General features: G+C 43.0%; 1 protein-coding gene across 3 annotated transcripts in view; it reads left to right on the forward strand.

Moving 5' to 3' along the window:
* EXOC2 (exocyst complex component 2) overlaps positions 1-26,389 on the forward strand; it is a 948,514-nt gene that overhangs the window by 348,174 nt on the left and 573,951 nt on the right. For all 3 annotated transcript variants that reach the window (XM_078688027.1, XM_078688028.1, XM_078688025.1), the window contains one exon: positions 25,649-25,794. In XM_078688027.1, the coding sequence (XP_078544153.1) occupies positions 25,649-25,794 (146 nt within the window). The remainder of the gene's footprint in view (positions 1-25,648; positions 25,795-26,389) is intronic.

Raw genomic sequence — 26,389 nt, forward strand, 5'->3', positions numbered from 1 at the left:
GTATCAATGTACTTGATCTTGTGCTGCCTTTGTAGACAATCTGCTTGGTATTGTGATGCTTCAGTTGAAGTGTGCCCTACCTGTAATCATCCGCTCTTGCTACAAAATCTTTACCTACATCCAAAATTTTGTTTTTCTCACTGTGCACATTTGTAAGTCTGTCTCATGTAAACCTAGAGCTTTCACGCTAACCCCATAATCAACGAAAATTGAGCCTGCAGTCGGCCCAACCAAAACCTGGATCATCCACATAAAAACTACTGGAGCTGTGACTGATTTATAATCGTTGATATCTGCATGCATATCTTCTCCCTTTGTAGCCCAATCCTTTTTCCACTTGTGTCCTAAAACACTCTTCATGATGATATTTTATGTTAATTTAAATTCAATACGAGGGAGCTCAGTGCAAATAAAAAAAAACTGGTTATATGTTTAGAAAAACGTGTTTTTCTTATGGAGACCATGCTGAGGTGTAAGCAAAAACACAATTTCTTTTTTTTTTAAATAAAGGAATATCATTTTAGTAGATCAACATTTACACTTTTTCTATAATGACTGTATAAATGTTTTTTTCTTCTGCAATGTTAAACGATTGTTTAAGTCGGATTAAAGAAAACATTTGATACTATACATCTTTTGTGTCGCGGTTTGTTAATACAACGCAGTTTGTTACCTTGAATTACACGTATTGAATGAACATAAGTCCTGTTATCTTGTCCAAAAAGGCTTTTACGTCAGGACTTTAAAATTTCAACAGCGTTCAAGCAGTGTTTGGATTAAACAATCCCTTTGACAAGGCTGTGTTCTGCATGCAGTGGGCCACCCACAGTGTTGACGAAAGAATATGGCAAGCAAGCCACCCAGTGAGACTGATGTAATATTTTCATCTTTGCTTAAAGTGTAGTCGCTAGACCAGATAATGTCGGCCCTTTCTTAGCGCAGTGATCAAAAAGATTAAAACCATTCCAGTTCCTTCATATTTTCTTTTTAGGTCTTGACTGTCACTAATTAGTGAAAGTCATGCAGGAAGAGAAATATGTGCACTGCTCTCGTGCAGCGCATTTATTTATTTTACTTTGAAAAATTATATTACATACAGTATGTGCTCAGCCTCGGATACTTGGTCATTCTGATAAAGGTCAAAATTGTGTTTTTTGTAATATCAAGGGGTGTTTCTTTTGTGTTTGTGTATATTTTTTAATTATATGAGTCTTTTTGCTCCTTAAATCTCACACTCTTCACTAGACTACACCCTTATTTCTCCCCCTCACATGCACTCAACCGTTGGCCTGAACTGAAGATCTCCGACAAAGAGCGCCCTTGTGCCGCCCGTCAGGCATTGCAGCGCCAGCCTGTCGAGGAGCAAGAGGCCAATGATGAAGCATGACATCTAGCTCGCTGGGTGTGTGAGGCCTCTGAGTTCTAACAAGGGAGCCCTTCGCTCCCTGACTCTACCCACTTTAGGTTACACACTCCTTGTCCCCTCCTTTTAGCACTCCTGGGGAACTTTGTACTTTCTGTGCTACATCTTTTTGCTCCTCCGCCTCAACAAATTTAAAAGCGGCGGTTTATCCATTGTCTACTCATTTAAACATGGCTTCTCAAGGATCCAATTTGAGCATAGGAGTCTTTGACCACCGAACAGTGTCTGTCCAGCTGAAAACGTTAGGAGAACCCTAGGTTTTAAATAAAAACATGAATGAAACTTAAAACTCACATGATGCAACTGGGATAACTTAGAATTTTCTCTATAACTCCTCGATGTCTAAAATACCCATGTGCTACAGTCGGAATCCATTTGTAATTGTTCAACTGAAATCTCCACAACAGAACAGCATAAACATTTAGTCGTGTCTGTATTCATGTTGTAAAACATTTTGGATTTATAGAATTTACACAAGCTGGAAAACTAGTCCAAGCTTTTCTGTGAACTTGATGTGAACTTTTTGATTACTGTCAGAGTTTCTATAATTCTCTCCAGCCATTAAATACATAATCTATTTGATCAGTCACTTTATTTGAATTTGCAAAGTATTAGAACAAATATTTGTGTTCAACTGTGGAACACAATGCTATCGATATAGGTTGTGGCTTTGCTCAAAACAGAAGATCACTTTATCATAAGTGTGTGCATTCATTAAGATCCTTATCATTGTGGTAGATGTAGCTTTTGCATGTTTTTATTTCCCTTTTGATATTCCTTTAAGCATGTAATACTGATTAGATTTGTATGAGGCAATCTTTCATTTGAACAGTTAGCTCAGTTCAGTTTTCACTGAGACAATCTTCTGACATTGTGAAGTTTCAGGGAACTTTCTTTTGTTAGGTGACACTGACTTTGAACACTGTAGAATGGTAAAATACCTTAGTACCTTTCTCAGCTATAGAACAGTTTTCCCACAGCAAACCACTGGTCACTGAAACCACAAGTTTCCGTGATATCAACACAAGATCTAGCTACACTCATATGACATAGTGTAGTCACATAGGATGACAAATCATTGAAAATATAAATGTAAATTAGTCTCATCTATAAATAACGTTAATGATGAAGCCAAAAACAACTGATTCACTGAATAGCCCCCTTTGAATTAAAATCCATTAATGAACAAATATCTAATGAGTTTCACTAAGTGAAGCAGTTTAAGTTAGCTAATTTCTTACTTGGCAGCACATTCCAGAGCTGAAATCTAAGTTCTCTAGAGAGCAGTCTGAAAGAACCAAACTGAGCATACGTTTAGTAGGGTGAAACAGCATAACATGGCCGTATAGGAGGAGTGGCTTTGCCGGACCTGTGCGAGAGCTCAAACTTGGTTTCTCTTGTAAGAGATGTAGCTTTCTACTAAATGTACTCAGTACTATGTAGGTTTTACACTTGTAATATGCTCATATATTTTCAGTCAACCATGTGCCAATTTTTATGTCTAATTATTACAGTTAATGCGCATACTAACATGTCCACAAAAATAAAGAATCCCAACATTTAAACCTAGCCTGTGTGATTGCTATTTAAATGGGTTTACCATAAAAAAGCAAAGCTTTAGTTGTATAAAGAAGTGTTATGGATTCACAACATATATACCTAAAATCGTTTTATACCTTGGCTTGATAGCGTCTTGTGTGTGTATGTCTAAATTACACCTCAACAACAGGAATTTAGGATCTTATGGATACTTCTGCCTGCAGATTCCTCACCTTTGAATATCTCAGGTGCCAGACTGGATCTGGGAACTTCTGCCGCAGCTCTCCGGCGCTGGTATAGTGTATTAGATCTGTCTCGCTGCCAGCAATGGAGTCTTAGTGACAGCACTGGAGCCATATAGTAATTCCTCCCACATCAGTTCTCATCTGTTTTTACCCTTGTCTCTAAAAACAGCGACAAGAATAATGTATGTAACGAAACGAGTGCATAACAACAAAATAAAATGGAATTTTTTAAAAGGCCTAGCGGAAGGTGAGAAGGATGGAATCAATGAGGAATCTTCAGATAGATAGAGTGTCCACTGCAAAGATTATTACAAAAGACACGCACATTTTTCTACTGATGGATAGTTGTTCCTTCAGATTTCATACCTTTGAATACATTGCAAAGCAATGCTCCCACTAGGAGCTGGATCTGAAGGAAATTCAAATGAGGAAATCCTATAAGAGATGGAGCTAGCAATGTAGTTATCCCTCTTCACCTTAGAAACTAAACAATACTGTGGAACAAAGCCTGCGCCGCCTCTTTACATACGCTTGCCACCAGCATGCTTCCAGCAAGGCTGCAGTGGAAAATGTTGCCCTGCTGAAATGGGCTTGGATCCTCCTGACTGTTCTTTCTTCACTAGCACTTGGCAGGTCTTCATGCACAGCAAAATCAAACGTGAAAGTTTTCTCTTTTGAAATGATTTGTCTTTTTTGTTGGACAATTGACAGTGCGAACAGAAGGGGTCAGTATGTCACAAACGTATTCCCACTCCCCTAATAGATTGACTAAGTCGAGGGGAGAACAGCTGACAGAATCAAGTTGACCCACTCTCAGTGGAAGCTGAAAAGAACTCTGAATACCCCGACCAACCACCAGCAAAAGCTGAAACAAACTCCCAAATCCCTCTCCCTAATAATCCCTATCCCTCCAGAGCCTTTTTTGTGTGTTTTACAAATAGCCACGTATGCGATCCTCAGTATATGTAATCTTCACCTGAAGGTTATAAACTTCTCAAGCACTTAAAATGTAGCTCTGGTCATCATTGTCTCTCCAGTGTGGGCATTGTTTCTAATTGTGTGTACTATTTCAATTTCTGTCAATATGTGGATTAAATGCTAGTGTTCTTACCTTTCTTGTTTTTACAATAAATAGTTTTGGTGGGATGAGTATCAAGATGAGTTGTTTGACATGCTTTATAAGGCCACCTAGATGCAGGCACTCTTTTTAATTTGCTGGTAGTCTCAACAATGTGGGCAAAAGATCAATACAAAATTATGTCTGGACTCCATTTTACCCTCCAGAACAAGTTTAGTGCATACTGGTGAGATGTGTGAAAAGTACTCTCCTCTTACAAGAAAGACTGTTAGACTTTTAATTTTACCGTTACAGCAATACTCAGCAAAGGTACATTACATAGATTGAGAGAGATCCATAACTTCTCAGCATTGCAGGTATAGCTTAAATCGGACAGCACAAATACTTTTGGAATCAAATAATTGAATTAAATTTGTACAAAAGCATAAGAACGAAGCATGGCGCTTACAATCACTGGTAAGTAGAGGTCAAACAACATACCAGTATTTCTGTTACCAAGTAGATATACATTAAGGAAAAAGACGAAAAAGGTTCTTAACACCTCCCACCCTATCTCACACCCTTCTATCGCAAGTGAGCCACATGTAAACTTGTCATTGGCGCACAATTTATTTTTCTAAATTGGAGACTCCTTCATAACATGATAGTCTGAGCCCGTGGTACTAAACCTGTGGTTCGGGGACTGTTGGAAGTCCGAGACACCTACTCAGGGGGTCCGCAACTGATTAGAAAATAAAAGATTAACAAATTACTTCAGTGTGTATAAATAAAGAAACACAATGTAATACCTAAACTTTTAAACGTTCAATAAATATGAAGGGATTTCACATTGATGCCAACAAATTAAGTTGATGTCCTTAGATTGATTTGGAGGATCAGGGCAAGTGCATGAACCTGAATTTAGTGTGGATGATGGGTGGCCTCAGTTGAATTTTGAAACGTTTCAACCTTCCCATTATTATAATTTTGTTATATATATTTGTTTGTGTATTAAATATAATATTTCATAATTTGTGTATTTGTTTGATGAATGTTTATTTCTGTAATTTTGTGAACTGTTTTGAGGTTCAAATCATTAAAATTGTGTAGTCAAGCAATAAAATTGCTTAGGCTGGCGATCCCGGATTCAAACAATGATTCAGTGGGTCCCTGGATTCCAGTAATGATTCATTGGCGGTCCAGAGAAGTCAAAAGACCAAGAACCACTGGTCTAAGTAATCTGTGAATCCAGGTTTCATATTAGTCTGAGCTGTGAGCATGCAGTTGTAATTATCCTCAAAACTTTGCAGTGTATCAGAAAGTGAGCTCTCTGAACTCAGAAGCTAAATATTTAAAAATTGGTTCCCAATCTAGATCAAAAGCATCAACTATACCTCTATGGTCATCGTGATTAGTATCATGCCAAACAACCCCCAAAGCCAGCGAATCCTATCTCTGGGGCTCAGGGATTATATTCTATCCCCACTATAAAGTGATACATTGCTTAGCTGCACACAGAACTAAAGAAATGTGTGTGCCCCTCAAAGAATGCAAGGGGAAAGTCCGAACATTTTGAGGACCGAGTAAGGTATACATCCAGACACAAATATTTAGATTCTCTGTCCAGTAATTTTGGATTTTGGGGCTTTGCCAAAGAAGATGGACTAGAGTCCTAGTACCCCGGAACAAGCATGCATTTGACCGTATGAGGAACCGTACAACTAAGGAATAATAGGAGAAGACATGGGAACACAGAAGAGGCTACTAAAGACCCATTTGTAGCTGCCTTGTGTGATATATCTGGTAAAAGGAATTTAATGTCTACGTTTTCTGCTCCAAAATATTTGAAGATCGGACTAAATACTGCATATGCTGCAATATGTATAATGAACAATATTCGACAGACGGCAAAACATTCCCTATCACAGTAAATGTCAGGCACCCTGGAACACCCCCAGGTTCTGTGGAATGCTTACAGGATGCCCTACATATACCTAGTAAACAAGCTGGCTCTTCAACATTGGAAGAACTATTGGAATGTGCAGTCTTGATCTCAGGGGATTAGTCATAGTATGAGAAATAAACTGAATTGGAGTAAATACAGATTATGGCGTGTGTAATGGGTGTAATGAGGGGAATAATAAAGAAAACAGTCATGAGTTGGAAGACTTGGGTATGTTCACAAGCGAGGGCAAAAAGGACATGCCCCTTAAGAAATCTGACAAAAAATTAACTGTAAGCTAAATTATCTCCTTTGTCTTTCAGTCACGCAGTTTAAGGTTTACTTCTTCAGTTTTATTTTTTATGGCAGTTCATATATTTGTCATTCCAAGACACATTCTAAAGAGAGAAATGTATACTAAAACAATCTAGGCCACTTCTAATCCTTGTGTTCATGTTATTCTCTGTATGACTGATGTTCACAGCAACATAAATCTATCAATAATTCCGCTATAAATTGTTAAAGGATGTTAAAACCTAAACAGGCAAGTAAACACTACTGTCAAAAAGGCCACAGCTCATTTAATACAGATAAGATTGTTAAACCGTCTGGAAAAGAAATAGTTGATACATGTTTTCAAGTCCTCTGCAGTGGCAATCCATCAGTCAAAAACCCACCACCCAACTTAATTTCTCCCTCAGATTCAGAACCATGGCATCACCTAATTTATCTTTTTTCTCGCCTACTCATACCATGTTGTCTTCAGACAGAAAAGCTAGTCTCTTCATACCCGGTATCTGAAGAACCAGACTTTATAAGATAAGAGCAAAGTGATTTCTTAATGTTTTTTATGTCCATCGACCGTGTGTCCTTTACTTATCTCTGGCCTGCTGACTACAAGTAGTTGTAACTTAATGAAAGATATAAAGAAATCATTCATTTGGACGACTCAGAGAGTTTCTCATGCACCTTTTTGTAAACGGTTATTCGATTAAATTTAAAAGGAAACCACACAAAACAACACAGTACCTATACATAAGATATGCCTATGGGAGCACACATGTATATATCTATCATTCAACTCATTTGAGGTTCTCATAAAGTTCATGATGGGAATGCCATGTTTAAAGAGCAGAGGTAGTTCAACCACCCATTCGTCAGTTGAAGGTGGAAAAATTGCTTTCTATCTACTCCAAGTAATTTGGACGGCTACCATAGTGACTCACAATTCCATACGCAAACACTATGAATCTGGAAACACATGAAACAACCATATCAAGGATGGTTGATTCATCTGGAATTCCTTTACTAAATCGACTGTACCAAATATGTTTGCCCAAATGGGGATGATTTGTTGAGCCACATTATCTGTAATTATTGAGACTCTCCATTAACGTTACACAGCAATCATAACTCAGTGTTTAGTAGGACACACTTTACCCTCCTAGCAGGCCTCAAATACGCCTTAAAAATCAACTTCTAATGAATAAGAAAGTGGGTCATTGCTGTATTTGTTTTGGCAATATTGTAGCATATAGCAGAGCACATAGTTAATTATACATCTTATCAACTCCATCTACTAAGTTTCTTTGGGGTCCTCTATGAGCTCTTCATCTCCCTCAAGAGGTTTTAGCTTGAAAGAAAGTGAAACATGTATTCTTTACAAAGGTGCACACCTTTTGTAAACATAATTCTCAATGTCATTAGCAGTGAATGCACACAGGTGTTCTTCATCCTTTAATTTTAATCTAAATTTGAGAAAAAAACTGTTGTCATATTTCTCTTATCTGGTATATTTTAACAGAAGGTCTTCCAAGACAACTTCTTGCTATTCAGTTATAGCGCTGGTTTCCACAATGTAGCGACTTCAAAAGTTTTAAATTATACATTTTTATATCCAAACAACACTTGTTAACTCGACTATTTGGGGTGCCTTGTAGATGTTGAGTGTAAGAAGTTGGGGTATTAGTTTAGGGGGGTTGAGAACCCACCTCAAATAATAATCGCAGTCCTTGGGGTGAAAAACAAAAGTCACTAAATAAACCTGCGCTGATCCCTCTGGTAGCTTAGCACAAAGCAGTTAGGCTCAACTCTAGAGGCAATGTGTTAAGAATTTATGTAGTAGTAAAACAGTAATAAACTTGAAATGTCAAACAATAAAAATTCCAAAACGAATAGAAAAATAGAGTATAATTTAAGAAATAAAATGACACTAGAATAAAAAAAAATCCAGTAAGAGGAACCAGAGTGATGATGTTTTAAAGGTTTAAGGGAAAATAGCACCAACAACCTCAAAGCGCCAATAGTAGTCCCTGGTCATGGTAGAACAGGCGCTATACAGAATTTGGCGCTGACAGTGAGGGAGCACAAGTCAGATACACCAAACAGTTTTGTCCTAGTGAAAGATGTTATCTTCTGACTTTAGTCCTTGATGTTCCAATTCACCACAGGAGTAAACTTCTAAAGCCTCTCAGGACCTCAGGGGAAGCCCTTAGAGACATATAGGGTGGCAGATAGAGGAATAGCAGGGTCCAGTCCAGATCCGCTGGGCAGTTGAAGAAAAAGGCCCCTTCCAGCTCAATGTGACCCTGCTGCGTTAACAGACCCTTGGAGTCGCTTCTGGGGTCTAGGGTGCAAGTCAAACCGTTTCAGTATTCCTTCTTCATACAGCAGGGCCGTTCTGAATTTTCTCTGGTCCAGAAGTATTCTGATTTTACATCGGAGCGTGCCACTTTGATACCCAGTGCCAGGCTTTGGGTGCGAACAATCCTTTGTCTATACAGAAAACTCAATCTGGCCAGTACTCTCCTCTTCCCTGGGTTTGCCTAAAGTCTGCCTAGGGAAACAAAATGCAGGGGCTGGCTGGGTTTCAGGTTCCTTTCTGTGTGCTGGGGCAGATCACTATGAAGTCTAATATTGGCAGGGCACAGCTCCTCCCCAGACATCCTGTCAAAGACTCATTCCCCTCTACAGCCAGGGCCTTTGCAAGCCATTAACTGCCCAGGGGCAGCTGACCACTCACAGAAAGGTCCCAGAAAGTTTAGGCAGTGAAATGGCAACTTTCTAAAATGTGCATTTCCAAATAATAACTTAAAATCCAACTTCACTATAAAAGAGGATTTTAAATTCAATTTGGGGGCAGCTTCTTCCACTCATTTTAATTGTGATTTATAGATTATTAAATGTAATAAGGTAAACCAGGGTTAGTCTATGGAAGGCTAGCCTTTCCACAGTAAAAAAACAACGTGGAGGCTTTTCACGTGTAGGACATACAAAGTATAAAACATACATGTCCTGCTTTTTAAATACTACACTCCACGTTCTGTGAGCATTTATGGCCTACATTAGGGATGACCAATAAGTATTAAAAAGGAAGGCTTAAGCCTGGCAAAAGGTTTATCTTGCCCAGTTGAAATTGTAGTTTTAAAACTGCACACATAGGCTGCAATGGCAGGCTGGAGGCTTGTTTTAAAGTGCTACTTTTAGTAGGTGTAGAATGAGTGCTGCATCCCACTATTACCATTTAATTTAACGGCCATGGGTTTGCACATGGAGTGACATCTACTAGGGACTTCTAAGTAAATTATAGGCACCAATCAGGTGTATACCAATGTTACCACATTCAGAAGGAAGAGCACAAGCACTTTACCACTGGTTAGCATGAGTATGGTGCTTAGAGTCCTAATGCCAACATAAATGGGTTCAGCTACAGGAGGCAAAAATCTGGGGTAGCCATGCAGATAGGACAAATGTCCACTATTGAGTGTCTTTTTTTATCCCTTAGCAAAACTAATAAGAAAGTCGACACAGATGCTTGTTCTTTGGAATGCCAGTGTTAAGTGCTCTCCACAGAACTCTAAAAGCACAATATTACTTTTACACAAACCCAGGAGATGTGTTTAAGATGTTGGAAGTCCAAAACCCAACTTATGTATTTTTTCAGTAAAGTTCTCATTTTGCACTATTATACTTTTTCTCTTCTCCCAAAAAGAACAACCCCTCCATTTAGTTTTGACTGATTTTTGCTAGATGAGGAAATGAGATGTAATGCAAAAGAAATAGTAGGTGAGACATATTTTATTTGCATTGGTTCTAAATTCATATGTAAACATTCCAATCTCAAAACATCTTCAAGAATCCTCTCATTCACTACATCAAGATTAAGACTCATGTTACCGACTTCCGTAATCACTTTACTACTTAAGTAAGTAAGACCATCTCTGCACTATTACCTTCACTAGGATGTCATTGAAAACAGTTACTGAATACAACTATTATCTGACTTTTTTCAATGTTATTGCCTGGACATGTTTCCAGTTTTACATTTGATTCAATCAAAGGGCCACCTGCTATCTCTGCATTTGCAATTAAAAGCAGCATTGTCAATCAATATTCTCTTATACCAAATCTTTCTCCATTAATCGATACCGTCTGATATATCTTGCAAGAGGTGCTACAGCAAAATCATTTAACCTTGACTCAGTGAACCCCCATGACACGTTTCAGGTATCAGCCTAACACTATGTTTGATCACCACATTAATTAAGACTCTAACTTTAACTCCACAATAGAGTGTCTGACACAATTGTTTTCTAAAACAAACCTATTTGACATGTGTTCCTAATATGTCTGATAAAGCTTGTGCAAATGCCTTATACCAGTTAAGAAAAATCTCTGCCCTAAGGATATCACTGGCCTTTGCCCGACTAATTGTATCAATTGCCTGCCTAATATTGTCACGGAGATGTTTAATTTAATAAACCCAGATTGAAAAGTATGCAAAGGACTGCAATGATTACAGTTATTCAGTAACTTAAAATTGTAGCCGTAATGTTCATATCCAAAATTTTGTAAGGATATTGGATGATAATTTCCACATCTAATTACATCCTTGTTCAAGTTGGGGAATAACCAAACTCATTATATGAGGCAGTTAATTAACAGATGTTTTACAATATTAGCCTTTAAACTATTCAGGCATGGAGGCTTTTACACCATCACAAACTTATCAATAGCACAGATAACCTCTTCAACTGGAACCTCATTTTCTAAAATAGTCGCCTTTGCTTTTTTTCATCTGGAAAGTTGTACGGAAGTATAAAGTTGATCAAATTGCTCATCTCAGGCTAAAATATTCTCTGAATACTTTAAAAAAGTGGAAGAACCTCTCCTCAATCCCATTGTTTAGTTCTCACACACGGTGATAACTCATGCACTACTTCTAGAATATTGCTGCTGCGCCAGAGCACATAAAGCCTTTTTACCAACAATGCACCCGATTACTTGTCCTGCTCCTAATATGCATGTGCAAAAAAAAAACTACTCTCCTCTGCTAACAGAACTTGGAGACAATGCAATTATTTCTTTTTATTTTTTTATTTTTTTATAAAACCTTTATTGCACAGACTCATAAACAGTTACGGGCCCACAACCAACTGGCTGGCCTCGACATCAATCGGAGCACTGTAGCAAGCAATATGTCAACTCAGTAGCAAAGTAAATCCAAATACAGGCAATCCAGGTTACACGGAAGCATTTACTCTACCGAGAAGCAGGAGAAATGAAGGTTCAATTTTATAATGTTCATAAACAAACGTGATTAATAAACATTAGAAAGGATCAAAGGTCACAGTATACACGCAGAACAGAGGTGGGCGACTTCTATCAAGGAAAGGCAGCGAGCGTAAACAGAATCAAAATGGCGGCACAACGAGAACTGAAAAGGATCGAGAAGCACACATTAAGTCGTGCGGCGATCGCCGCCCACCCCACCCCCACCACACCATTGACCCAAGGAAAAAGAAAAGAAAAGGAAGTGAAGAAAACAAAGGGAAAAATAAGGCCCATAGGAACTAAAACGGACAAAACAAAGCCCCCCCCTACCCCCCACCCTGCACACATGTAGAGGCTACGGCCTACCCCCCCCCCCCAACAGCGTGCCTGTCGCCCAATAAAGAGTACCCGAAATAAAGAAGGAAGAGAAAGGAGGAAAAAGCGTACATATAATACCGGAGGAGGGCCAGATTTATGTGTCCTAAAGACAACCCATCAGGACATTCTCGGCCGCCCTACCCCTCGACCCCCAAATAAAACAGATCCAGCAGTCAGCTCCCCCGACTACACATTACCGTTCCAGCAAAGCAGATGACAGTGAGGAAAAGCAAAAGCGTGTTCAACCTTGTCCCTGACGATCCAGCACAACAACGAAGAGCAACAGTAAAACAGCCCCCCAGCATGAGATAAGCAGCTGCAGGAACCACGGCAGGACAGGACGCCGTCCACTAAGACCTGTCCAACACAAAGCCGCCTGGGCCACCGGTGTACAAAAAGGGGCAGTTCGCAATGTCAGTCCCCCAAGGCGAAACAGTTGAAGAAGGAGCAGCGCGCCCAGGACACCATTAGAAGAATCGCCAGCGGATCTCGAAGAAGGTGCAGAACATGGCGTCCAAAGGCGACTATCCAGCTGCAGCGCCAGTCCAGGAGTCTCACATCCCTCCACAGCCATAGCAGATAGAGTCACAGCAGTATCCAGGTCTCGCACCCCCAGCGTCTCCATGCACCGCAGGATAGATAGGTCACCATAGTCAGGCTCATGGTGTGGCGAAGCGGTCTGCACGCGATCTCCAGCTCGGCCAGATAAGGATAGCGTAGACAAAAGGGCGTCCAAGCGGTCCCCCAGGTCCCGGGCATGACCACACCAAGTAGATCGTAAGGCAACCAGGGCGCCCAGAATCTCAGCGATCTGAAGGGGCACCTCCGGAAAGGAGGATGATGGAGCGCCTCGCACACAGGGCTCGACGACCGGAGGCAGTCCTCGAGGCCATACGCCGGCGTCCCCTTCCCTCAGTCCGTCATCCCATGGGCGCCCCGACAAGTATAGCCAGGTCACGGGGGCAGGGGCAGCACGATTCACACCGACGCTACACACAGACATAGCGTGAGGTCGGCCGTTGTAAGCCCCCTCAATAGTCGGTCAGGCCACCTGGTACATTCGCCGAGCACTCGGTTTAAAATGGCTCCCTTCACAGCCCAGGAGAAAGGAGAAGCACACAAAGCCGGGCAAGGATACAATGTTACACTGGAAACTGCTTGGTCGAGTAGATGCGGAGAGAAAGGAAATGAAAGCGCGCTGCTGCAGAAACACGAAGCGGCGGCCGCTATCCGCTGGTCGGCTCCGTCCTGTCGTCAGCAGCCGTTGCTGCGGTGGTCAGGGTCAGCCCGCTCCAAGAACAATAACCCGGACTCCGCCATTAATGCTGGAAAGGAAACAGGGACGTTCAATCAGTCCTGTCGCAGGGAGCAAGTCGGGGAGCACACCGCTGGAATCAGCATCTCTTCCAGAGTCCAATACCGTCTCAAGGAGACCGGACAAATCACAGGATAAGCAACGGTACGGAGGGAAGACGAGCGGGGCAGCGGAGCCGAGGGTTCAGGCGGCCATCTTGTTCGCCGGCTAGGCTCCTCCTCCAATGCAATTATTTCTTGACTGCTCATAGTGACATCTTTGATTTAATTCAGTCTTCTGACATTTTAAGATTATTGTTTTTCCCTTTTTCCTACTCTTGTGATAAACAAAATAACAATTTCACCTCTTAGCATAGCATACAAGGCATCTCACATTGTACTTTTAATAATCCTTATAAACTTTTTAAATGTATATGCTTCATAAAGCCCATTGCCTATACGAGTTGTTGACATCCACAAAACAAAATCCAAATAAACATTAGCTTTGTTAGGTCATATGATTTTCCCATGCCCAGTTCAGTTACCCAATACACCAAGTCATTGGACACAAAAAAAAGTAATATAATACGAACCTAACCAGTAGCTTATATAAAAAGTACAAAAATCTATCACTGGTACGATCCATCCCAACAGCCTCATTCTACAAACACTTATTGCAAGCACCATATAGCTCTACCCCATCAAAATTGGGCAACTGAAGTCCTTTTAGGGTCTTAACGAGGAGAGGACATGCTCTTCCTTAGAAAAACATACACTTTCTATGTATACGTTTAGATGTTTCACTATTACCAAAATGGCATAAGATATGTGGCAATAGGCAACAGCACAACCTAAATACCGGAAGTCACAAAACAAAACTCATACAAAGCACACATACAAATGGAAGTATATGAACACCAAGATCAGAACTTGTTATTAGAACAACAGTTCAAAACAAAAAATTGTACTGCAAAAAACTTGTACACAACAAAAAATCCCAAACCAAGCTAGGCTCAGGAAATCCCCTTCTCAAACCACCCAAAAGAGCAAATAAAATATATATTGAAGGTATTTTTCTTAAACATACATGTAAGACTTCTTCGAAGAAAAACAACTTGCACACATCTAGGTCCAGCACAAGATTGCAGGAGTATTCACAGCATGTGAATCTACAACACTGTATGCTGCGAATAGATGCTTATAGGGTAAGTGTCATTTCCCTTTTATATTCATTTTATCCAAGTCTCACTACCCGCCCCATTATGTAAAGAAAAGGCATTTTAAGGCATGGGCAAAGTGGGCTCTGGTCCAAGGCCACAGCTTTTCAGGGGGCCCCCTGATAGAGCCAGCACTTTTCTGGAGAAAGTCGAGCCCAGATGGCCTTGAATAGTTCTTAAACAGATAGTTTTAAATAGTGTTTTCCTTACATTTATTGTTAATGTGGGTGATGTGAGAGAATCTATTACAGGCATTTTGCAGATAAATGTGTTGTTCATGTTTCATGCTACTTCCTTAGAAAAGTTTCTTTTAGATCAAAACAGGACCTCACATATGAGAAAATAGAGGATTTCAAAGAGATTATTTTCAGTAATATTAGTGAGCTGCTGCTGTGCTACAGTTTTGAAAACCCACGCCACTATCCCTGAATATTAGATGTAAAAGCATTTACATTTGGACGAGTGTGTCTGTGTACTGTCAGTGACCTGGCCAAGGAGAGGATGAAATAACTGAAATGGGATCATAAATTCAAAGCTGTTCTGAACAGGGGCCCCCAAAATACATTTGGGCCAAGCCCCACACAAATCTTAAGATGTCCCTGAGCAGAACACCCCCATGCAGCCCAGCCGAGAACGTTCTCTAGCCAAGAAAAACAAAAAAGAAAAAGAAAAAGAAAACCTCAACACCTGCTTTCAAAGGTCTGTTTTTCCTCTAGTTGCAGTCCAGAAAGAAAGCCCCATGTGAACAGTGAGGGCCATCTCTCTGACATTCAGGTCTCTTTAGCATCCTCTATTGTGACATCTATTCTATGCCAGTATATATTTGCTATACTCCATGCATGGAATGCAGCGTTCACCTATCGGTCTTGTAAAAGCCCGCCCCCACACTACTCCTCATGCCACTCCTCAAAATTGCAGTAACAATTCAGTGTATTTTTTGCACGTCTTCCCATTTTGATTCCACACCCTGGATCAGTTCACACGTGTTGACTGCACCTGCCCACAGTGCATTCACACTTTGCACATCAACCATCCCCACATATGCGATGTCTACAAGCACTACAGTGTCATTGCATCGCATTGCACACAGCTACACGTGCATGCACCCTGGAAATCTGCAGCGTTCATACCTGCTGTGCTCACATTTATTGCAGGTTCTAGGGCTGCTGAAAGTCAAAAGAACAATACAAATGTACAACAGACCCTAGTGAGGCTATAGTCAGAAAGACTCCACCATGTTGATTCTGTTTGCAGATCTGCCACTCCACCACGTAACTGCCAGTATTTTATATTCGTATCAAGCAGCGTGGGTTAAAATTACAGCAAGCCTTGCAAATACATTTATATGATTGCATATCATGAGGTAAATACATCCTTGAACTAAATGGAAATAAAAGATAATCGAGCGAAGCCAAAAACTTATCAGCAACCTCTGCAGAGAATCAAAATATAATAATGTGAGAACATGAGTGAGACGCAAATGTTACAAAAATAAATATCTAATCACTCATAATTTGGCTATATTTTTGGCTTCCTCACCACCTCCTATTAATCCATGGTATCCCTTGACCCTATTAGCATACTGGAGTTCTTTAGAGACTGAAAAGTATCAGTGGACGATCTAGGTGAAAAAACAGGAAAACGGTCTAACGTTTGCATACCCAGGTGTCAAGAGTTCTGGAGCCCTGCTGCTCTGCCTCAGGGCCAGACTGGGCATTTTGCCACTCTGGTAAGTGCCTCTTGGACTGCAGGATAGCGGGCTGCTTTCATCCTCGATGATGGTCTACCATACCGCAGCCATGCGGGCTCCAATGGCCCCATTACATTTGCAGCCAATAGCTGTGTATGGGCTGTTCTGACATTTATGCCGGGCTAGTTTTAGTTTCCAGTCCTACACTGGCTTACCACGGTGGTCGGCGTCGGGGGCCGTATTTCATAAAGTGAGGACTGCAAGTACTAATTTGAGACAGTCTGCTATGCTTTTGGGCTGACTAGTGTCTTAGTCCAGGAGCTAGAGCATCGATATTTTACCACTTTGGACTGATGGCTGTTTGTCGCAGGAACTTTACAGGCATTTTGGTACTTTTTGCTGAAAGTGTAGCAGCATTTTATGACATGTCCAAAGTAAACAGAAGAAAATAACACAATTATACAAGGCGCCACAAAAAACACAAAACCTTACAAGGACCAACAATATTTTTAAAACACAACAACACTATAGATTAGCCCTTTGGCTGCTAAGCCTTCCCCCCCTAGAATGCTAAGCCTTTTTTTGGCTCCAGTACCACAGACTCCAGTACTTGGATTCACAGAAATATAAAGAAAAGGAGTGTTTTTATACTTTGCTTGAGGATTGCAAGGGCTTCTGGATAAGAAACCCTCATGGGATCCAAGCAAGACCCATCATACTGGATTCTCACTGCTGCCTCGTTTGCGAAAATATCTGGTGTTGGTAGATTTTCCCTATAGACTATGTACACCCTGGCTGAGAAAGATCGAAAAGAGAAATATTACTGCACAACCATCTACTACTCAAGTACACACATACTGGTTGGATTTGACACAAGGGCGAGTGAAAAGTTCAAAATTTAAATTTTATTAACAAAAGTTTTCATGGAAATTAAAACATAGAAATAAATGTTAATAAGACAATTATAGTTGTGCGAAACTGGACCAGTGACTCAGAGCTCACACCAACCACTTTACAGGCCATTCACACACCGTTTATGCGTGTCACAAAACCATTCACACCACCAGCCTATGGTTACATTACAACACTCACATCACCAAAGTGCGTCATTCAAGGGCCCATCACTTTCATGCTCCCACAGTGCTGACACACCACTCGCCCTACCTGGCAGAGCGTGGGGACTGGAATTTGGGTGGTGGTGTGAGTGGAATGGCATTTGGCTAGTAGTGTGTGTTTAGTGACCAGCAGCAAGTCAATGCACACAAATACACACACTACCAGCCAACTGCCACTACACATACTGTCAGCCAGCCACCAGTTCAAACACTCCCCCAGCCAAATGATAGTCCACACACACCACCAGCTAAAGGCCAGTTTACACGCACCACCAACCGAATGCCAAACAGACATCACCATGAAGCTCCACACCACTTGAATTTCTAAAATATTCCCCCAATGAACAGATTACACACACACAAAGCAGAGATAGAAACAAATAAAACGTACAACTTACAACAGTACATGTTTTTTCAAATTGAAAAAAACAACTTATTGGTAGAAGATGAAGTACCAAGTATGACTGCATACACTACAAGTGTACTGTACACATCAAACTACTGCCAACCAGCTATCTGGTAATACAGACCACAATGAGTTCCCTTTTTAGGTCTCGCTGGTGTTAGCAGCGCGAAGCGCTGCATCCAGCGAAAGACCTTATGTTGTGCACTTGCCGGGAATGTTGGACAGGGGAAGGGTACGCGCTTTCCCTCGGCGATTTCATCTCATGGGCGCGCACGCCCATCCCGGCACCGTGCACATCTCCTGTTCAACATTCACCGCAAGTCAGCCTCTCGCCTCTCTCAATCGCGCGTGCACACACACAGCCACACTCACGCATGCACACAAACATGCACGCACACACACACACGCAGGCACACACACACACACGCACACACACTGCATACACACACGCGCACACACACACACACACACACAGCCACCCCACCCCCCACTCACCTGGCTCTTTTGTCGCGACTCCCCTGGTATCTCCGCCGTATCACCTGGCACACGCGTGGGGCTTCCCTCACTCATGGGAGCCCGCACTTGTTGTGCAATAGCTAAGAAATTCAGCCGTGCACGTATACCAGACCCCAAACTCCAGTCTCAGCAAGACCCCCATTCTATGTACTCACGGGTCATTGCTGGCCGTGCTCCAAGGTTCGCAGACACCGAAACTCCGCTCTCTCGTACTCTCCTGACGTCACTGATTGCCGCCGGACCAACCGAGCGCCGTTTACTGAAAAACGGTTTCACTCCGCCCTCGAGACCCTACACCCTATTGGTTAACTGGACACCACGTGATTCGTGCTTGTTTTGCAATAGACACTAGCATGCGAGAAAACTGCTTTTCAAGCATGCGCATTGAACGTCTCCTAGGGCAAGAACATACTGCACATAATAGAAACAGGAAACAGGTACCACCTCGACTGAACGGCGTCCAGCATGTAATAGCAGTCAGATTACGGAGCGCACACGAACAGGAAGCCACTGATGCAGGGTAGGTGCAACTGACCGAGCACCCAACGCAAGCGTAAGTAGGATGCCCCACTTTGGTGGACAGAGGTTTCAAGCGTGAGTCGAAGCCTTGGTAAACCCCCCATTATACCCTGTGTCTAACTGCACTCGTGATGTTGTCTCCCCTCCCCGCTTTTACCTATCCCCCTTTATTAGGTACTAGGGTGTGAGCCATCAGCTAGGACATGCCACGGGATACTATTCCCCCCCCATTTAGGGTAAGCTTTCACTCTCGCCGTCACCCATGTGGATAGTATCTGTAAAAGCATTGCCTGAGCACTCCCCGAGACCTGTATATCTTTCCCATGTGTGAGAAAGAACTGATGTCACGCAGACGGGGGACCGTGTGCTCCCGTTGGTGTCCTCTTGCGCACCGCGGGATGCCTCTCTCCCGCCTCTGACACCCTGTGGTGATCTCTCTCACTACCTCACGGTCACGAATATGCTCCATCTACAGCGCTAGTCCCGGCTTGCACTGGGGTGCAGTGGCAGCACTTGACAGTGTCAGTGCACATGCCCCCCCCCCCTTGCTTTGCTGGAGGACTTGCAGCTGCCTGGACACATCATTACCATGGGGGGTCTTAGACATTTTAACTGTGGTTTCCTACGGTCCAATCCCACGACCTTAAATGATGTATAAACGTGCCATATGCACTAATTATCTTCCAACATGTTTACATCTACCAGTACGCTACATTAAGAGTATCTGTTTCTTCTCTCACCCATTTCCCCCTTTTGTTCTTTGTGTCATCCCCCTTCTTTTTTTAGGTACTTTCTCTTTCATTAAGGATTATCTACAATTCAAGATTTCAACCACCATAGCTCCGATGCCAGCCATATGGTTGACCCTTCAGTACCTTTAACTTTATTGGGTTACCACCTCGTTTTGGAACCCAGCCCCCCACGTGCATTATCTCACTTCGCTCTAGGGCCTGAAGAAACGCCACCGATCCAGCCGTGGACATTTAAGGCGTGAAACATGTCAACCATTTAGCAGTTACTTGGGCACATTAAGCCCCAGAGTAACCCACCAACCTGTGTGGTTTTTTAACTTACCAAGGTTACTACGCTATTACAAATCTCACAGTGGATACCCTTAGGTATTTTAATATTTGTACATATTTTCACAGCATGTGCTTCACTCCCTTTACCCCAGGTCCTAGCCCGAATACCCGCACTCAACTGTCGGCTTTTCTCTTAAAAGATCTCTGTGAAAGTGACCCTTTCAATAGGTGTCCCGTCGGGCATTGCAGCGCCGGCCCGACGAGGAGCATAAGCCCAGTGATGAAACTTGACTCCCTTCCGGAAGTGTGAGGGCTAACAGTGGATGCAAGACCTATCAGGACTAGTTCCTTGAGACTGGGGATGTACATCTGCCTCTCTTTCTCTCTCCTTCTCTTCACCCTTTTTCTATAACCTTTCTTCTCAGCTCTTCTCTCCACTTTTTTGATGAGTGGGTGATAATTTACACCCTACTCTTGGTAACCTTATCATTATGACATGGTTTTATCTTTGTTTGGGCACACATGGCATATTTTCCATTTGCATGTCCACATAATTAGAGAGTTTAGACCGGTGCGTTACCATTTATGTATACATACAAATGTACATTTCTATATTTTATGGTTCCGCAGCCCTGAGGAAGTCTTTTTTTTTAAAAGGAAACCCGTGTTGGCTGTGCCGGTTCCATCAGAATTAAATGGCACTTGACTGCGCTGGTAAAACTTGGACAACATTGTGTCTTGTGGATTGATTACGCTGTACAATTAACATGTGTCATACATGTCCTGCCAAGCAGGTCTGCAAAGTCTTTGCCAAGTCCCGGAATGTGCTTTGTCTCAGGGCCAAGAGGTGAATGTCGTGAAGTACTGCCTAGTGCCAAACCTCCTGTGCCAACTGTGAGAGCTGGGGAGGTGCCCCTCTTTGCTTCCGACTTTAGAACACAGCCATCTTGTCCGTTATTATGACCACAGTCTTGTGAGCACTCGGTGAAAAGCACTGAGGACTTTGTTGATGGCTAGCAGTTTCAGGTAGTTCACGTGGCGGCCCATGGCAGCGAACAGGCCAAGTGTCCTGGACTGTCATGTGATGAAGGTGGTGCCCCACCCTGTTCGAGAGGCATCTGCGGTAATGGTCACTTGCGGAAGGTGGTCTAGAAAGTCTCTGCACATTCAGAGGTTGTTGGTATTCCACCAGTGGAGGGAATGCTGGGCCCTTGTTGTTACCAATGCTGGAGTCACCCAATGGCCTTCCACCTGTGCCCACTGTCTTGCCAAACAATCCTGTAAAGGACACACAGGTAGCCTGCTATGCATGAAGCCATCATGCCCAAAAGTTTAATTACAATTCCTACAGTAATGGGACGTTGTGGCTGGAAGAGCGCAGTAGCTGCTGGAATGCCTTCAATGCCACAGCATCACTCAATGCCACAGCATCACTCAATGTCACAGCATCACTCAACGCCACAGCATCACTCAACGCCACAGCATCACTCAGCACCACTCAACGCCACAGCACCACTCAATGCCACAGCACCACTCAACGCCACAGCACCACTCAACGCCACAGCACCACTCAACGCCACAGCACCCCTCAACGCCACAGCACCCCTCAACGCCACAGCATCACTCAACGCCACAGCATCACTCAGCGCCACAGCATCACTCAGCGCCACAGCATGCCACAGCACCCCTCAATGCCACAGCACCCCTCAATGCCACAGCACCCCTCAATGCCACAGCACCCCTCAATGCCACAGCAGCCCTCAATGCCACAGCACCCCTCAATGCCACAGCACCCCTCAACGCCACAGCACCCCTCAACGCCACAGCACCCCTCAACGCCACAGCACCACTCAACGCCACAGCACCACAGCATCACTCAGTGCCACAGCATCACTCAGCACCACTCAACACCACAGCACCACTGAATGCCACAGCATCACTCAGCACCACTGAATGCCAGAGCATCACTCGGCACCACTGAATGCCAGAGCATCACTCGGCACCACTAAATGCCAGAGCATCACTCGGCACCACTGAATGCCGGAGCATCACTCGGCACCCCTGAAGGCCACAGCATCACTCGGCACCACTGAAGGCCACAGCATCACTCGGCACCACTGAAAGCCACAGCATCACTCAGCACCACTGAAGGCCACAGCATCACTCAGCACCACTGAACGCCACAACATCACTCAAGAGCGCAGTAGCTGCTGGAATGCCTTCAATGCCACAGCATCACTCAATGCCACAGCATCACTCAATGTCACAGCATCACTCAACGCCACAGCATCACTCAGCACCACAGCATCACTCAGCACCACTCAACGCCACAGCACCACTCAACGCCACAGCACCACTCAACGCCACAGCACCACTCAACGCCACAGCACCACTCAATGCCACAGCACCACTCAACGCCACAGCACCACTCAACGCCACAGCACCACTCAACGCCACAGCACCACTCAACGCCACAGCACCACTCAACGCCACAGCACCCCTCAACGACACAACACTATTCAACGCCACAACACTACTCAACGCCACAACACTACTCAATGCCACAACACTACTCAACGCCACAACACTACTCAACGCCACAACACTACTCAACGCCACAACACCACTCAACGCCACAACACCACTCGGCACCACTGAATGCCACAGCACCCCTCAATGCCACAGCACCCCTCAATGCCACAGCACCCCTCAATGCCACAGCACCACTCAACGCCACAGCACCACTCAACGCCACAGCAGCACTCAATGCCATTCAATGCCCCAGCACCACTCAATGCCACAGCACCACTCAGCGCCACAGAATGCCACAGCACCCCTCAACGCCACAGCACCCCTCAACGCCACAGCACCCCTCAACGCCACAGCATCACTCAGCGCCACAGCATCACTCAGCGCCACAGCATCACTCAGCGCCACAGCATCACTCAGCGCCACAGCATCACTCAGCGCCACAGCATCACTCAGCGCCACAACATGCCACAGCACCCCTCAATGCCACAGCAGCCCTCAACGTTACATCACCCCTCAACGCCACAGCACCCCTCAACACCACAGCACCCCTCAACACCACAGCACCACTCAACACCACAGCACCACAGCATCACTCAGTGCCACAGCATCACTCAGCACCACTCAACACCACAGCACCACTGAATGCCACAGCATCACTCAGCACCACTGAATGCCAGAGCATCACTCGGCACCACTAAATGCCAGAGCATCACTCGGCACCACTGAATGCCGGAGCATCACTCGGCACCCCTGAAGGCCACAGCATCACTCGGCACCACTGAAGGCCACAGCATCACTCGGCACCACTGAAAGCCACAGCATCACTCAGCACCACTGAAGGCCACAGCATCACTCAGCACCACTGAACGCCACAACATCACTCTGTGCAACCATTCAACAACAACTGGTTCTAAAATGTTCTCTCAATGTTTCAAGCTTTATTACAAATGTCACAAACAAATGTTAATATTTCACTTCTGTTCTTGGATTTTCATCACAATAAAATACACTGAACATAATCTTCCCAAAAGCTATTTACAAAAGTTTAAGCTATTGCCATTATAAATTACAGTAACTTTTATTTAAAGTATTAATTTTTTTTTTTTTTAAAAGCCATTGTTATTTGTAATATTAATACATCTAAGTCATGTAAATACAACACATATTGCATTACAAATGCTATAGGTGTTACGTTTGCGAAAGTTAAAACTATTGGCATTGTAAATGACAAAGCTATTAATTTCGCTATTTTCAAAACCAAAACATAACTAAAAAATGTGTCATTTACAATACCAATAGCTCAAACTTTCCTAATGCGAGACCTATTGCATTGCAAATGCTTGTTCTCTCATGGTTGCTCGCAATACTTGAGTTGTATAATTTAAAACATTTGGGCACACATAGGTCAGGATTAGAATGAAACTCTGGGCAGTGCATATGACATTGCCCAAGGTGTCACTCCTCTAAAACAATGTAAAAATTAGGCATTCCTGCTGTCTAGTGGATTTCCACTGTCTGTGGGGTAGCAGACCAGCCTAAAAAAACCGGCCGATCTGCCTCAAGGGTGGGTGGAAACAAAATATATTACCACCTTTGGGGGGCGACCCTTGCACTCTCAAGAAACAATGGACAGCATAGTCCTCCATGGCCTTTAGTGGGTCGCCCGCCGACTTTCCTTTTTCCTGTTGTCTCTCCTGCTGCATGCCATGCTGTGAAATGACTTACCAGAATGTCCTGATGACTTCAAGCGAGTCCCTGGTCGCTAATGATGACATTGACGTGCCATGTGCGCACTGATGTCATCAGATCGATGGGGAATGGGTTGGGATGGCGGTGAAAGCACTTCTGCTGCCATCTCTGGTGGGGCATGTTGGGGCAGGGCCATGGGAGTACGACCAACGCTTCCCCACGGGTGGGTGCCAGGGCATGCTGCACACGTCCTTTGCACCCAACACTGGTATTGAGGAAGTGTCCAGCACATCCTTCGCGCCCAAGGGGTTAAATCAACAAAAGAAATGGAACAAACCATCACAGCAAAATGGCATGCATTAGTATTCACAGGCATTCGTGTGACACATTACCGCCTCCATTAAATTGATTTCCTAATACGGTGGCAAAAGGTGCTTGCATAAAGCACATCTTACCACCAATGTTGTGGAATAGCGTGGGTCAAAAATGTTTTGTGATCTAGCTACAGATCTGAAAATTCCTCAATATGCACTTTTTAAAGTCACACAAATGTGAGTCGAACCTCCTCTTGTGCCTAGGATTTATCAGCATGTAGACGAACCAAGATTTTTCTGTTTCCCAATAAAACTTTTTACTTGAAGTAAGTGCACTAATAAAAGTACATTCCCATATTTATTACCAGTCCAACTATCATATTACACGTCTTTAACATAGTATACAGCGTTTGCTTACCCTGGTAGTTTTGTTCTTATTGTGTAAATATATTAATTTTTGTTACAAAGCCTTTGCAGAGCATTATAACTGTCACCAATTCACTGAGCCTCTTTAACGAAAGTTTACCTCGGTGTTAGGATTTTACCACTTGTGCTCTGGTTCCTGTTAAATACCTTTTTTTTAAGATGTTATACGTATGAAAGTGCAGAACAGCATTAACCATTCACCCAGATCCGTCGAAAATAATATGCAATTGAATATCATTGATGAGGGAGCATCATGGCCCAGTCAAGGATTTGCCATTTGTAGCCCTCCTCAAACTAAATAATGGTAATGATTGCCATATTACACTTGGAGATCCACATATACTACATTCTACGGGAGGTGGAGCATGAATAAGGACCACTGTTGCGTTATCTAAAAACACAATTCAAATAATCACCACATAGCCAACACCTAAATGACTTGCCCCTTCACCCAGTAAGACTTTTAAGTATAGGGCTATCCCAAACTCCGATAGCAACAGGAGGGGAAATGCGATTATTTTGAGTCAACTTTCAGAGTCCTGTCAGATCAGCCAATAGCAAGAGCCTAACTTTCATGCATTGCTACACAACTGGATAAAAAAGTAAGGTAAACTGACTTGTATAACCTGTAATCATGTTTCACATACCATGTCGATCTTTGTGCCAGCTTAAAGTTGAAAGTTATTTTGTAATGGGTTTAAGCTCCTTGTTTACAGATTTTTTTCTTTATTTCTAGCGCCTTGCTCACATCTCTTTCTCTCTTTGTTTGTAGGAGCAAGCAATACTGCAGATACCCTGTTCCAGGAAGTGCTAGGCCGCAAAGACAAAGCAGATTCTACAAGAAATGCACTAAATGTACTCCAGCGTTTCAAATTTCTTTTCAATCTTCCACTAAATATTGAAAAAAATATTCAAAAGGTAAAGTATTCCCAATAGCGAAACACAAACATTTCTGCATTTGTTCCCTCCAACCGTTTATTTGTCTGGTCAATTAAAAAAAAAAAAAGAAACTTCATGTCATGCGAGTACTCGTACATATGACCGGTGCTCTGAGGAATAGTCCTCTGTAAGCCATCACTGGCTGCTTTACTCTTTCACTCATACTCTCAAACTTATTGATATAAACTGCCATCAATGTTACATTGCTGAAGTCATATGGATTGTGAAAAATCCAAGCGTCACACTAACACCAAGTGTGGCAGATGAGCCATACCAAGTGTGCAGGAGAATGGTATGGGAGTGGCATGTGATTGGTGGTGCATTTTGGAGGACACTGTCACCAATACATTACTAAAGCATGATGTGGGAGTGCACTGTCATTTATAGACTGCACATGTTCTATTGAAATTGTCACTAGGTTTGCATACACATGCAATTTTACTGATAAAACTCTGTAGGGCACAAACAATAGTGTGTGGAAATGGTGTTTCCACGAATATTTATCATTTTTATATCACCAAGTAAATTGTCTTGATTTGTTTTGCTCCTATTAAAATCTTTGTTTCAATCACAT

The sequence above is a fragment of the Lissotriton helveticus genome, chromosome 4_1, assembly GCF_964261635.1.
Source record: "Lissotriton helveticus chromosome 4_1, aLisHel1.1, whole genome shotgun sequence".
Lineage (NCBI taxonomy): Eukaryota > Metazoa > Chordata > Amphibia > Caudata > Salamandridae > Lissotriton > Lissotriton helveticus.